The sequence below is a fragment of the Nannobrachium achirus genome (genome assembly GCF_963921795.1).
Source record: "Nannobrachium achirus genome assembly, chromosome: 11".
In the NCBI taxonomy this organism is placed as follows: Eukaryota; Metazoa; Chordata; class Actinopteri; order Myctophiformes; family Myctophidae; genus Nannobrachium; species Nannobrachium achirus.
The window spans coordinates 52,820,482-52,835,727 of NC_137820.1; the positions used below are offsets into that span (position 1 = coordinate 52,820,482).

Below are 15,246 nucleotides of genomic sequence, written 5' to 3' on the forward strand. Positions count from 1 at the left end.
AGGCTTTTCCTCCCCTACTAATACAGACCAAATGCCCTTTCCCAGCACCAACCTCAGTGGCTTAGTGGACTAGTCCCGGCGCTCCCAAATTCCAATCCATGCACCCCGGGTTTGCATCTCGCTTGTGCCACTTTTTTCGCACCACAGCAGACAACTTTCCTTTGTGGCGATAAAGTCTAATTATTATCCATGTCGGAGGCGCGTCGTCTCAGGCGACCTTGAGCCCCGTGAGGCCCCGCCGAGCGAGCGGTAGCGGGCAAGTCGCCGAGCCGCAAGGTTATTATAGTAAACGAAAACTAACTAAAAAACGAAAACTAGAATGGAAAAACATTTTAGTTAACTGAAATAAAAATAAAAACTAAGCTTTTTAAAAAAACGAAAACTAACTGAAACGGTATTGTGTGTTTACAAAACTAACTAAAATAAACTACAATTATAGAGAAAATCTCCTTAGTTTTAGTCTTTTGTCTTTGTGGAAATAAAAAATAAAAAACACCAGTTGGTGAGGTCAAAGAGAGAAGTTGTATGTCTCAACATTCCTGCCACTCTCAACAATATGATGTTTTGTTGATTTTCTTTATTAGACAATACTTTTTCCGGAGCTTTTTTAATCTCATCCCTGACAAATACCCCATATTACGTAAAAGACTAAAACTAACACTAAAACTAATAAAAACTAAACTAAAACTAAGCATTTTCAAAAAATAAAAACGAAACGAAACTAGCAACCTCACTTTAAAAACGAATTAAAACTAAACTGTAATTGAAAACAAAACCTCAAAACTAATAAAAATAAAAACTAATGGAAAAATCCAAAACTATTATAACCTTGCCGAGCCGACCTTCATGCGAAGGTCGCATGAGCCGACTCAGCGCCGTTATTGAGTTATGTGCCGTTATGGACAGTATAGTAAATATTGACCATGGGACTGCTTCTGCGTCCGAATGTGGCTCAAAGCGACTTCAGCCAATGACACGCTGGCAGGGTGGGGTTTGGAATAATGCCGTTGCCTTTCGCTATCATTGCTAACCCAATGCTTCTTATGATCCCATTGCTGTGTGGGGACGACGCTGTACTACTGTATGGAACTCAGGTGTGTTCTCTCTTTCGCCCCACCTTGTCCGCCAAACCTTCGCCATCTCGCTTCCCCGCCTCCAGCGGTTCTAGAAGAATTCCATCACCTCCTCGTTCTCCTTCATCCTCCTTTCTCTTTTAATCCTCACCTTCCCTGTCCCTCTCTGCTCCCCCTGGCTCCCCCCTCCCTCCAGGCTGGTGTACCTCCCTAGTCTCTCCTCTAGCTGGCGGTGGGCCTGCTGCTGCCCTGGACGGCGGGCCTGACCCCCTGCTCCTCCAAGCTGCTTCCCAGGGAAACGTCACTTTATTGTCAATGCTGCTTAACCAACCAGACCCGACCACCACCACCACCAACCCTACTATGACTACCAACACCATGGACAACAACAAGCCCTGTCATCTTGACCAACAACAACAACAAACACAACAACAACTCCTCGTCCATCAAACCTCTGCCTTGTTTGCTGCTGCTCAGAACGGATACACAGGTACCCGATGGCAACAGTTGCAACTAATGATTATTTTCGTAATTGGTTAATGTGTTGAATATCTTTCTGATTGTTTGAATAATTTATACCATGAAATTACATTAAAATATGGCCAATTCTCATCTGAAAGTACAGTATCTGACCACAAACCAACATCTTGAATTTGCTTAATATGCAGTTAAGCAGTCAAACATTACATTTCAATGTGTAATGCAGAACAAAGACAAGCGTTATATTAGAAAAAAACGCCACTAAACTGATTATCCGATTACTAAAATGACATTTGAGAAACTCTCTGTCGATCGATTATTCCATTAATTGTTTCACCCCTAAAGAGCAGAGCTGTCTTGAAAAAGCCTCTCCGGGTATTATTGAATGATTGAACTGGGGTCATCAGAAAAAGAAAGACTGGGGCATTTTCGCCTCTTCATCCCACATCTTGTTCCCTCGCTCTCTTCTATAGATTGATTTAAAGGTCCTAGCGCCGCACAGAAATGAAGCATTGTATAATGTCACAATCCATCCTGTTTGTATGCCCCTGGTAACCCGCTCTCCAATCATTCCATGATATTGCTTGATTGACAAGCGTGTGCAAGGCGTGCCCCAAAGCGATGGATTGACTGACATCTATACCAATATAGATTGATTGTTTAAAGAAAAAAAAGGAAAACTACGCAAGTATTTAGAGGCTGGATTGACTATGGTGAGAACTATTTTTAGGATCCAGTGCTCATGGCTTAGCTTAGGCACTATTTGCCACAAAGTTTAAAACAGACACAATTAGACTAAATTATTTGCTTATTTGCAAGTACAATCCATCCCACTAAGATTCTGAAGTGACATGGGCTGTGCCTTATCCCATCTGTCTGTTCTCTCAAGACTAGAAACCCCAGCATGGCTGTGTTTTACATAATGTATGTCATCATTCAATCGCACGCACGCACGCACGCGCACGCACACACACACACACACACACACACACACACACACACACACACACACACACACACACACACACACACACACACACACACACACACACACACACACACACAGAGTACATTGTACATGCACTTATGCATGGAGACACACATCCAATTGAACTATGTGTATGTCCAGCAGCAATTTCATTCTAAGTCTAATGTCTTTCTCTCTCCCTCGCCCCCTCTCCGTCTCTCTCTCTACATGTCGTCCCCTACATGTTTCCTTCTGTCCTCTCCTACCGTCTCCCTCTTTCTCCTTCCACTCATCCTCTCATGTCTCTCCATCCTCTCTCTCTCCCTCTCTCTGTCAGACTGTGTCAGGCTGCTGTTAAATTCAGGGGTGTCCGCTGATGTTTCGGATGAACACGGATTCACGCCTTTACACTTGGCCTCCACGCACGGCCACTGTGGGTGAGTTCACGCACGCACCCACACACCCCCCTTAAAACCCACCACCGTGCATTTCTACAGAGCCTGTATCCAAAGCACTTTACAATGCGTGTGTCGTTCAGCAGGGGCGTCACAAGGGGGGGACAAGAGGGACTGAGTTACTAGGGCCCATGGTGGAGGGGCCTGGAATTATTTTATACTTTAGCTATTGAAAAATAGCAGATATACAAGCTCACAGTGTAGCACCGAGTGCCGCGCTGTGAGCTTGTAAATCTGCTATTTTTGAAAAGTCATGAAAATGTTTGGGGGGGGGGGGGGGGGGGGGGGGGTGTCCCTGGAACTAAATATTTTGAGATGGGGGTCCGTGGACAAATACATATAATTTTGGGGGTCCTTCACATGAAAAAGTTTGAGCACCGCTGACAAAGTCTGACATAGAAACATAGGTTTTTCAAAAAACCTCAGAAGGATTTGAAATATTCAAAGACTTGCTCCAATTTTCACGATCTTTCAAAAGTAGCAGATCTACAAGCTTGCAGCGCAGCACTCGGTGCCGCGATGCGAGCTTGTATATCTGCTATTTTTCAATAGTTAAAGTACCCAGGGCCCAGAATTTGGTGCGACACCCCTGTCGTTCAGCAAATCACACACCGACAGTAGAGGCAACCATGCAACCATGCAACCATGCAACCATGCAAGATGCCTGGTCATCACGAGCAGTTACAGGTTCAGTGTCTTGTTCAAGGACACTTTAAAAGGATCCCTGACTAATACGACAAATATGCCTTAATACATTATAATTGTCCTCTATAACTACAATGTAAAATTAAAAACACCTAAATGATTTTATTTCCTCTAGAAATAGCTAATTTTTCACTCAACAGGGGAAATGCCCGTTGCAAGTTGATGATGTCATAAATGTCATGTGTGATCTATCCCTATGGATTTTATGGCATGCATTTGCAAATAAAAACAAACATAATACTTCCTATGGTTAATATGAGCATCAAATCAATATTTCAAATGTGTTTTTTACACATGCATGCCATAAATTCCATAGGGATAGATCACACGTGACATTTTTGACATCATCAACTTGCGACAGGTTTTTCCCCTATTGAGTGAAGGATTCGCTATTTCTAGAAGAAATAAAATATTTAAGGTGTTTTTAATTTTACATTGTTGTTATAGATGACAATTATAATGTATTAAGGCATATTTGTCGTATTAGTCAGGGATCCTTTTAACACAGAGCCAAGAGGAGCTGGGGATCGAACCAGGAGCATTCCGGTTCCCAAACAACCACAATATCTCCTGAGCCACTGCCGCCTGTCCATACCCCTTAACTAGCGCGTGATTCCTAAACCCACCAGGATTGAGTTAAGACCCGCCTCCTCTCGATAATCTTAAGTATGAAAGTGCCCATGAATGAACGTTAGTGCTGCTCGCTCAAGTGCAAAGTACCTACTACCTACTGATCCATTACAATAATACACGCAGCATAATAGGCCCAAAGCCATATCCAAACCATAACAATTTAACTGATAATCAGTTAGAGTTTTTATTAATTACTTAATAGCTTTCTCAGTACGTTTTTCTCTTTAGCAAAGTTACAAAGTTTTCCCTTTATTAAGCACAGTACAATTAAGTCAGTTTCAAGTTTTTTTTAGCACAGTTTATTTTGAGCACTGTAGTGAGAAATTAATAGTTGTGCATTGTGCAAATGCAGGCTTTTCTCAAGTACAAGTCTTCATGCCTCTGACTTTATCCACCCTCCATGTGTCAGGCAGTGATTTCAGCCACTCCTGGAAGTCCTCGCGTTTCCGCGAGGCGGGTCTTAACTCAAGCCTGGTGGGTTTAGGAATCACGCTTAACTAGCAGTTAGACAAGTATTATGTTTGGCATCCCCTAGTGGCCATTCCGTGTGCCAAGAGACAGGGTCAGCTGGCATTCCCTCCCGCCTGTGTGAAACACGACCGCTCCACACCGGGGCAATGAAGGGAAAAGAAATCATGACGCCCAGTGCCAGCGCCCCTCCAGACTGATTCGATGCCAGTCCGTGTGCCAGCATGTCAGCTTGGCAAAGTCCGCCATGGCAGTTTCACCCCGCTTGGGCTAAGTGACTCGGTGTCATAGAGGCGATCAGGTGGAAAGCAGGCTCAGTGTTATTTGGAGATCAGATGCTGTGCGTTGAACGGGGGTGATTTCCCATGGCTAAATTAAGCCAAGCTAACATTGGATGCCTCCCATTTCTGCTGCTCTCCGCAGTGTTATTCTGGCCCCAAAACCCCCAACCGTGAATGTAACCTCTTAAACTCTGTAGTCTTAGTCAAACAGACTTGAGTTACAACTCGGGACTGGCTTTTTTTTTCCGTCTACACCAACTGTCTTCGCCCAAAAATTGCCGATCTACAAGCTCAAAGTATGTTGTATTACGATTCGCTTAGAGTTTGTAGATTTTTAGAGGCTATTTTTGGCGAATGTTACCCCCCAGAATAGGCTTGCTGGGGTTCAAGTTGGGTTCAGCAGCAGTAGATTGTAGTTTTAACTCAGTAGATTGCAGATTTCAAGTACAAGAACAGTTGTAAATGCAGGGGTACTACAGTATATAACATTATTGTGCATCATATTCCTGTCCGTTCATGAGTGTTCGTTGTCAGTGGTGTCGTCCTGTCGGGTTCTATTTCCAATCCAATACCCCCCTACACGAGCACTGCAAATACTTCAATCACACATTTTCAAACAAAACACACATCACAACACACACACACACACACACACACACACACACACACACACACACACACAACACAACACAATAAAACTAAATCAAAGTTGACCCTAGTCCCTGTTGGTGGGAGAGGGGTAAATCCTCCAATGACTGGAGGGCCCCTCTCTAGTGGTTGGTAGAAGGCCCAAAACGAAAAGGGATCTCCGGGCTCCCCGTCCGACTAGAAATATCCAACATTTATTCACGTTTTGCTCCCCTTGACATTCCAAGTTGCATTCTAAATTGAGAAGTCTCTCTCATTTGGTGGGGGATGCTCTCTGCGTTCCATTTATTATTTGTAAAAACACAGCCAAGACTTGTCTAAATAATGCCTATCAGAAAGGAAACTGTTACAATTAAGCTTACATGTTCAAAAGAGAAAGGAACTACTACTACACATTCCCTCTTGTCCCCATCTTTTCTCTTTTTATATTCTATTATTTTATTATTATTATTATTATCTCCACCATCATTCTTGTGCATTAATTATTCAACCCTAGTTGAAATGATTCATCTCTATGTTAACTTCCATTCACCCCTCTTGTTTCAATTCAGACCTGGTGGTCTTTGTTTATTCACTTTTCTTTTTTTTAGCTAGAGCCTGACCACACATAAGGTCACATAAAATAAATAGAATAATATAGCTCCTGTAATTCATTAACTGTTCTGCTGCTGTTGACGGTGCTCACCGTCATTGAAAGGGTTAATACCATGGCGCCGTTGACGGTGAGGACTGTGAATCTTACTGTATATACAGTACAGTAAAGATATTATTACTTACTGTACGTCGCTCCGGTCCCGCCCGCATCGGCAATGTCCGCGATTTGTTTACAACGCACGTCGGGCGTGCACGCGAAGTTAACGTCCTCCATAGTAAATCCATTGAGAGGCCCATAAAGAGACCTCATTTTCTCCAAAAGGGACATTCTTATACAAAGGATGGTCTCCACTCTTCCATACTGTATACAAAAGGTGGGCGCAGCCATGTTCTCTTGTGGGCCCACACTGTCATGTGACTAGATGACGTAATCGTTGCCGTCAAGTGATAATCCAAAAAAACAAAAACAAACCCCTTCCGGCCCTTCAAAATAATAGCGGCGGCCTATGGAGGAAACGGCGTGGCACCGAGGCACCAAGCAACTTTCAGATTAAGAGGCACTAATTGTGTTAAGGTCTTAACCCATAGTAGCATCACACTCCTTTATCCTCCCGTTTTTTTAGTAGATTGTAGTTTTGATGTCAGACGAGGGTGATGAATTTTAACTATGAACTCTTGCCGTCAATCGTGTCAAATCAAGTCTCTTATCACTTCTTATCAGCCCATTGCAATGGGCCAGGAGGGCCATGCTCTGCCTACTGAGTCAGTCAGAGTGCTAATATTTACACTTTTACTATCTCCCCAGTGGGAGGCGAACCCGGGTCTTGGTTTTAGTAGCCACCCTGCTCTACTCACTGAGCTACCAAGCGGCTGACCAAACTCTTTTTTTTTTAACCCTAACCCTAACCCTAAACCTAACCCTAACCCTAACCCTAACCCTAAACCTAACCCTAACCCTAACCTTAACCTAACCTTAACCTCAGTAAAACTATGGCTAAATCTAAAGCAAATCCTAGTTTCCATCATGGATCCTGTGGAGTGAGCTGTAGTGTTGGGTGGCTGGGGAACACAAGGTTATGGGTTCGAATCCTACTCAATTCCCTTTTCTTCTTCTTTTTTTCTTTTCTTTGACCACTAGAGAGTGCAATTGCGTCTCTTTTTTTCTTTTCTTTGACCACTAGAGGGTGCAATTGCGTCAGCAGTCTGCAGAGCATGGCCCTTCTGGCCCCATTACTATGGGCTGATAATACATGATAACTGGCCATTGTATGACATGATATCATCAGAAGCGGGTGCTAATTTACCATTCAGTCATTTTAGAGAGGTATTCAAATAAATGCCTTAAAAGAAACGAGAAAAAAAAGAGACAAACACATTAACATTACATGGACATAACCCATACACTTAGGCCATTTTGTAGGTTTAAGTGGCTGAGTGACTTTCCCAGACCTTATGACAGCATAGAGTTTCAGCTTTCCTCACATGACCCTCTGGTTGCTAGGCAGGGACACACTCTCTTTTCTGCCCTGCTAATGGCCTCTCCTGTGTGTGTGTGTGTGTGTGTGTGTGTGTGTGTGTGTGTGTGTGTGTGTGTGTGTGTGTGTGTGTGTGTGTGTGTGTGCGTGTGCGTGCGCATGTGGTGAGTTTGTGATTGATGGCTTCCCTTGTCTCTTAACAGGTGCCGTTCTCACACACACACACACGCACGCACGCACGCACGCACGCACACACACACACATGTGCGCGCAGCCGCGCACCAGTTTGCTTTCTCTCATGTTTTCACCAGTCCATCTGTAACATTCATCCCATTAGCTTCCACAAAGGGGTTTGGACTCAGGCTATTATAATATAACGACTGTACCACTTTCAACCTGGTTTCCCTATATTGTGCACGTCATTATTATATGCTAAAACAAATGAAGGGTTTGCAGTATAACGTCCTGTCTACCTCTACTCTCCTCCTGCCCTCCTCTAGCTGTGTGGAGGTCCTGCTAGGTTCAGGGGCCACTGTGGACCGGGGGGCATCGGGGGACCAGACAGCCCTCTACATGGCCAGCGAGGCAGGCAGTCTGGACTGTGTCAGGGCCCTGCTGAACGGCGGGGCAGACAGATCACAGATCACAGCTGTAAGTGTGGTTTGTACTGTGCTGTCTTTCTGTCTGTCTGCATCCTTCATTCAACCTTCGTCAGCCTTTCGCTCTGTTTTTTCCTTTTCTCTCCTCCTGTGTTTTTTATCAGCCTCCTGCTTTGTTCAGCCTCCTCTCCAGTGGTGTAAATGAACTAAGTACATTTACTTAAGTACTGTACTTAAAGTAGGACTGTCATCTAAAGGGGTATTGTTTTATTGCTGGCCTTGTGTTGTGTGGTAGTCTGTATGTGTCTGTGTTTTTATTGTGGTGTATTTGTTTTTAGTAGGCACTGTATGCACATTACAACAAATTTCTGTGTAAACAGACAATAAACTGACTTGAACTTGAACTATTGTCACTTTAAAAAGTAATGTTAAAATATGAGTTGATATGTGTATGATGTCATTGTGAGAATGCGCAATTATAAGCCAATCAAATGAATTGACCGTACTTAGACTACTTATCGTACTGGTCAGCTGTTGTTGGGGGGCGAGGGGCAGATTACACTGTGACATGAGTTTCAGACTATTTCAGACTATTTTGTTTTCAGAGAGACCACGTGACCCACTGTATCATACTATTATAAGTAAAATTTTGAGGTATCTGTATTTCCAATTTCCATTACTCTTACTTCTACTCCACTACATCTCGGATCCAAATATTGTACTTTTACTCCACTACATTTATTTGAAAACTTTATTTACTAGTTACTTTGCAGATAAAAATTATTATATTGCAAAACATACCTTAATCGACTTTAGCCCTATTTTATACCTTGGCTATTATTGCGACGCGTTGTGGGCTTGTAGATCGGCTATTTTCAAACATTTTGTACTTTTACATTTGGTACTTTAAGTACATTTTGATAACAATACTTTTGTACTTTTACTCAAGTACGTTTTTAATTCCGGACTTTTACTTGTAACAGATATTGCAGTTTTGATATTTTTACTTAAGTAAAATATGTGAGTACTTTTTTCCACCAACTTTTCTCTCTCTGCCCATCTTAATTTCTGCCCCAGTCTTCTGTTCTCCATGTTTTCATCCCATGGCAGTTATAATGTCAGTCCTTTATTCTGCCTGCTTGCCAGCTGTCCCCTTTTAAATAACAAGTCTTCTGTTCTTCTTTGTCTGCCCTAATTCATTTAAGTTATTCAGGCTGCGTGTCCTCAGGTGTCCTGGGTCGCAATGAAGAAATAAAACAAAATTACGTTTTTTAATTAAAGTTATTGTTTGGGGCTTTTCTGAGCCTTAACTCTTTAACCGCCAGAGTTAAAACATCATCTAGTCTCCCCTTACCAGCGTTCTCAAGCGTTTTAACTACGGTAACCTTTGAAGATCCACAGCGTTCGTACGTAACACAGAGGTGACGTCGGAAAGACTCGTCTCTCTTCTTTCCGCCAGAGAAATAACATTGTATGCGCAATCATCCTGGTCTTTAGTTAGGGTCCGTAGAAAAAAGCTTGTTTTGACCAAAAAAAAACGCATCTGGGAAAAGATTGCGAGATAAACAGACTTTTCTAAAATCATTTATTTGGAGACGGATGGACCGGGGGATTTCCGGATGACCTAATTTCTCGTTGCATTCTAGGTATTGTAGTCCTGGTATCACTCACGGGTGCGGGGGAGCACTCGCTATGATAATCCAATGTAATAAAAAAGAAATGACCTAAATTTTGTCTTTGGCAGTGTGGACAAAGAGCGTGTGACTATATAAATACATGGAACACAGGTTATTTTTTCAATTTCCTGAAAAGTAACGGTTTATATATAAAATACAAATAAAAAGCCTTGGACAGTTTCACTCTCACATAAATCTGCCGATGATGAGTGAAGCAGCTTAATATTCCAGTGGCTGACTCTTTGATGTCCCGCCTCCGGCCATGGCGACCACAGGGGGTCCCTGTTGCCTGCCGCTTGCGTGGGCAGAGAGCTGTGTTTGACTATTTGCTCTACATTTGCAGACCTCAGTCCCTGCAGATCCAATACACCGTCGCAGCGTAACCAACGGCGCAGCTAATCGCTGCGACACGTCACTATTTTTAGCTAGCTGTGGAAATACCCTGCGTATACTGTGTAATTGATTTACACAGATGTTAGGATCTGTGTGGTGTACCATATGCCGGTACAGTGTACAGTATGCCCTGCTATTATTGTCTCCCTGCCTCTTAGAAACGTCAATAAATAGGTCTGAAAGCATACCTCTGCATCCGTGCATGTTTACTTAAACATACTGTGTGTGCCTGTGTGTTTGTGCTTGTTCTACACTCTACAGGATCAGGCACATGTACACATAGACATATCTGTCTGTAGAAAGTGAACTCTCTAGACCATGAATTCAGTTTTTACTATGGTAAAAGAAATGCAAATGCCCTCTTTCCATGCCATACCTGAAGGCAGCATTCAAGAGAATTGCCTTGTTCAAACTCTCCTGAACTTGAATGCAGCATCTCATGTCCAGAAATCCACACCACATCTCCAGTATTGCCTTTTTTATGCTTAGTTTAGGGTGTTATGAAGTACCGAAAATAGCCGACCTCCAAGCTCACAACGCGTCACGCGCTGCGACGCGCTGTGAGCTTGGAGGTCTGCTATTTTCGATATTTTCACCAAAAGGCCCTTTTAGAAATTTTAGCCGCTGCCTCTCTAACATTCTCTGCACGTCCGTGTACAGGATGGCTGCACAGCGCTCCACGCGGCCGTGTGTTCAGGACACGTGGACACGCTGCGTCTCCTGCTCTGCCACCCTGTCCCCAGTGTGACCCCTGACCCCGCCCACGCTGCTGAAGGGCGGCCCGTCTCCCTGGCGCTGCCCGCTGCACTGCTCAACCAAGCCAACGCTGAGGGCTGGACGGCCGCACATATGGCTGCTGCTCGCGGCTTCAAGGTAACACTGGAGACCGTGTACACACTATGACATGGATGGAGGGTCATATTCTTTGCGGTGCCATTACATTTAATCCGACCGCCCATTATTACTTGCTGTCTGTGTGGGTATGTGGGTGGGTATGTATGTGGCCACAGCCAATGAGGCCCAGTCTCAATTTTGGATCCTGGATCACTAGGCAAGGTCAGGTGTGCTCCCATCAGAGACAACACAATTTTATTTGAGAGCCGTGATTCAATAATAAAGGGGGATGCAACCTTACCGGATCTCACCGGTTTCCGAAATCACCATTCTGCCGTTCTGACCGGACAGCATTAAGTGTTTGCTGCCACCCTATTGATCTTCAGGGCATTCTTTCCTACATCCATTTAACATTTTTAGCTGCAGGCAACTGCGTTGCATAACAGCCTGCCTTGTTTTTAATCTCCTGTAGTTTTACAATCCCCTTTAGGTCAGAAGTATCTTTGGTCGAGACGGAAATTATGTGATGTGAATATTCTCTGTTTCTTGATTGCATTTAATGCTCTTTTGCTTTTGAGAGTAGAATGGGCTAGAGTCACTGTCAACACTAGAATCTAACCACTTAATCCTTACATAATATTACTTAGCTGACTGGTGGAGTACCCCAGGTTTTAATACTTGGAACGCTCCTATTTTGCGTTTACATCATAGCTGCTCGAGGTGTCCGTCCGTCCGTCCATCCGTCCGTCCGTCACACACGTCACACGTCACACTTTTGCCCTGCTCATATCTCCGCAACCGTTGCCCCGATCCATGCCAGATTTTGCACACACACTCCTTACCTGCCAAACTACAACCTCCAAGGACCCCCGGAGCTCCAGGGACCCCCAGCTCCCTCGGGGACCCCCAAGTGTAAAAAATGAGCACATGTGCAAAAATTACCAAATGACCACCCCAACGGGGCTGCTCACGGGGCATTCCCGGGGACCACCCACTCCTGGTGCTCCAGAACGGATGCAAAAGTGGTGGCGCCCCCAGTGGAGGACCCCCTGCCACTGCAGCTCACATAAAATGCCGTAACTCGGGCTAGGAGCGACCGGGAGAGCCGGGGCCGGTACCTATTCGTCCGCCTTGGCGGCGCGGAGACCCCACCCCTCATTTCTCACATGGCCCTCTAGCGCCACCATGAGGCCGATTCAGATTTTGCCCTAAAATCACGAAAATCACTACACAGTATGTCTACACTCATGTCATCAACATGGATCAGGAAGATTTTGGAAAAACACATTTTTGCTCTATTTGTGGAGATAAGTGACCTACGGTCGCTTATCTCCCGATTAGGGAGTCTTACTGGTATATTTATTGTGTGTGTGTGTGTGTGTGTGTGTGTGTGTGTGTGTGTGTGCGTGTGCGTGTGCGTGTGTGTGTGCGCGTGTAGGAGTGTCTGGAGGTGCTCTGCAGCCACAGTGAACAGGATATCGACAGACGGGATAAATGCAACCGCACCATCCATGATGTTGCCACAGACGACTGTAAAGACCTGCTGGAGAATCTCCGTCAGTATACTGTGTGTGTGTGTGTGTGTGTGTGTGTGTGTGTGTGTGTGTGTACATATGCAGTAACTATGTGTTCATGGCAATTATGATTTATGTTATGTACCATAACTTAGATTATGCTATCTTTCTCTTGCGCTCCTTCACCTGCTCTTTACCATTTGTTCCTTGTCTTTTCCTCCTTTTTCTCTCTCCTCTCCTAATCCCTCCCCATCCATCCTTCCTTCCCTCACTCCACCTCTCTCTCACCTCATTCTCTCCCTCCCTGCAACGGCCTTCTCCCCCTCACTTTCTCGTCTTTCTCTTCCCCGTGCTCCCCTCCCCTCCTCACACCCTCCAGACTCCTACAGGGTGCAGGTGTGCGTGCAGCTGTCCGGCGGAGGAGACGCTGAAGAAGGAGGCGGCGTGGAGCCCATGTGTCCTCTGGAGGTGTTGCAGGACGAGGAGGAGGGAGGTGCCGGGGGCCGCCGTGCGGTGCTGGGCAGGGTGTGTGTGGAGCGCTCCACGCGCTGGGCCCAGCTGGGCCTCGCCCTGGGCCAGGCCCTCACCTCCCACCTCCAGCTGCTGTGCCGGGACTCGCCGCTGGGCCGCGACGACGGCGGCCCACACGCCCTGCTGGGGCTGGGCCCCGGCAGCATCGCCTCCGTGCTCATAGGTGAGGAGGAGTTCACTGCTCAGTACGCTGGAGGATTAGTGCTTAATTACCCCATTGAGACCTGAGGACCCCATTCTACAAATGTCTCCTAAACCTCAATGGGTTTCTGAAAAACGTATGTTTCTATGTCAGTGGTGCTCAAACCTTTTCATGTCAAGGACCCCGAGAATCCCAAAATATTTGGTTCCAGGGACCCCCCAGAAGCATTGATTTGAGCGTGGCACTCTGTGGCCGCACTATAAGCTTGTAGATCTGCTATTTTTGAATATCCAAAGTATAAAATAAAGGTTAAGAAATAAAATATAAAGTGGCGCAGATTACACAATGCGAGGTTAGGGTTCATTTGTCTTAGTTGCGTATACCAGTGGTGGTGCGCACCGAAAGTAGCAGATCTACAAGCTCATAACATGTAGCAGAACTGCTGGAACGGCTATTTTTGGGCTTTAGGGTAAACATGGCATTCAGAAGATCGGCATCATAAAATGCGTGTGTGTGTGTGTGTGTGTGTGTGTGTGTGTGTGTGTGTGTGTGTGTGTGTGTGTGTGTGTGTGTGTGTGTGTGTGTGTGTGTGTGTGTGTGTGTGTGTGTGTGTGTGTGTGTGTGCGTGCGTGCGTGCGTGTCTTCCTGACATACCACATTTGGAGACGGATTTCGAACATCAAAGCAGTTGATTGGGGACACATGTCTAGGGTAATGTTTAGGGGTTTGGCGTGTAGAGTATCTGTTAAGGTTAACCACATGAACCCCGACATCCCTATTTTGAGCATGTCACTGCAGGCGAGATCTTTCAAAAATGTTCCAAATGTTCCAAAGACCAAACATTTTCAAGATGTGACATGTTGTGAGCGTGTAGATCTGCTATTTTCACAATTTCCTTTTTTTTTATTTGACATGACCAAAATAAGGACCCCGGGTTGAAAGTGGCTAAAGCCACTGCTCAATAAGACCACTTCACCGTAGGTATCATTTGTGTTGTTGCTGCAGTGTTCGCCATTATATATCATAGATACCTACTCCTCCCGCGAGGGAAATTCAATATTTACAGCCCAACCCAGCTGCTTCACTGCCCACAAGGAACGCGTGAGCAATTAGGGGTTAAGAGTCTTGCTCAGGGACACACATCGACATTGCTACCTTGGCCGGGAATGGAACCAGGGACAACCAGGGGAACTGGTTCCCCAGGCAGGCTCCCTAACCATTCAGCTATGGCCGCCTCCAAATATATACAGTATTAGATCAGCTTTGCATAGTAGGGTTCTGCTATTCAGTATGCCTTTTACGCCAAATGCCTTGCTTCCTGATGCTGTCTATACCAGGGGTCTTCAACAGGGGGTCCGGGACCCCTAGGGGATCCTCAGAGATACTACAGGGGGGCCACCAAATCTTTGTGTGATAGGCTCATGTTTTTTACATTAACCACTTGAAACCTAGCATCCTATTCTGAGTGGAACATTACCCAAAAATAGCAGATCTACAAGCTGCCTCGCAACGCTTGTAGATCGGCTATTTTTGTCAAAGAAGAGCAGACTAAAGTATTTGATGGTTCAAGTAGTTAAATGTCTGAGAATACACATTACTCCAACATGATGACAGTGATGTCCAACAAGTCTAAGCTGTCCTAGAAATCTATGAAAATCTTTCTTCTGTAACACAATTTTATACAATATGTAGTGGGGGTCCCTGCTTCATCTCTCTCTCAGCTAAGCGGTCCCTGGCCTGAAAACGTTGAAGAAAACAAGATCTTCCTCCCTGGGCCT

General features: G+C 45.0%; 1 protein-coding gene across 1 annotated transcript in view; it reads left to right on the plus strand.

The window, feature by feature from the left end:
- cttnbp2 (cortactin binding protein 2) overlaps positions 1 to 15,246 on the plus strand; it is a gene marked incomplete at its 5' end in the record, with an annotated part of 117,652 nt that overhangs the window by 69,070 nt on the left and 33,336 nt on the right. The window contains 6 exons of the mRNA XM_080737177.1: positions 1,270 to 1,563; positions 2,858 to 2,957; positions 8,280 to 8,430; positions 11,108 to 11,320; positions 12,720 to 12,837; positions 13,175 to 13,489. Coding sequence (XP_080593303.1) covers positions 1,270 to 1,563; positions 2,858 to 2,957; positions 8,280 to 8,430; positions 11,108 to 11,320; positions 12,720 to 12,837; positions 13,175 to 13,489 — 1,191 coding nt within the window. The remainder of the gene's footprint in view (positions 1 to 1,269; positions 1,564 to 2,857; positions 2,958 to 8,279; positions 8,431 to 11,107; positions 11,321 to 12,719; positions 12,838 to 13,174; positions 13,490 to 15,246) is intronic.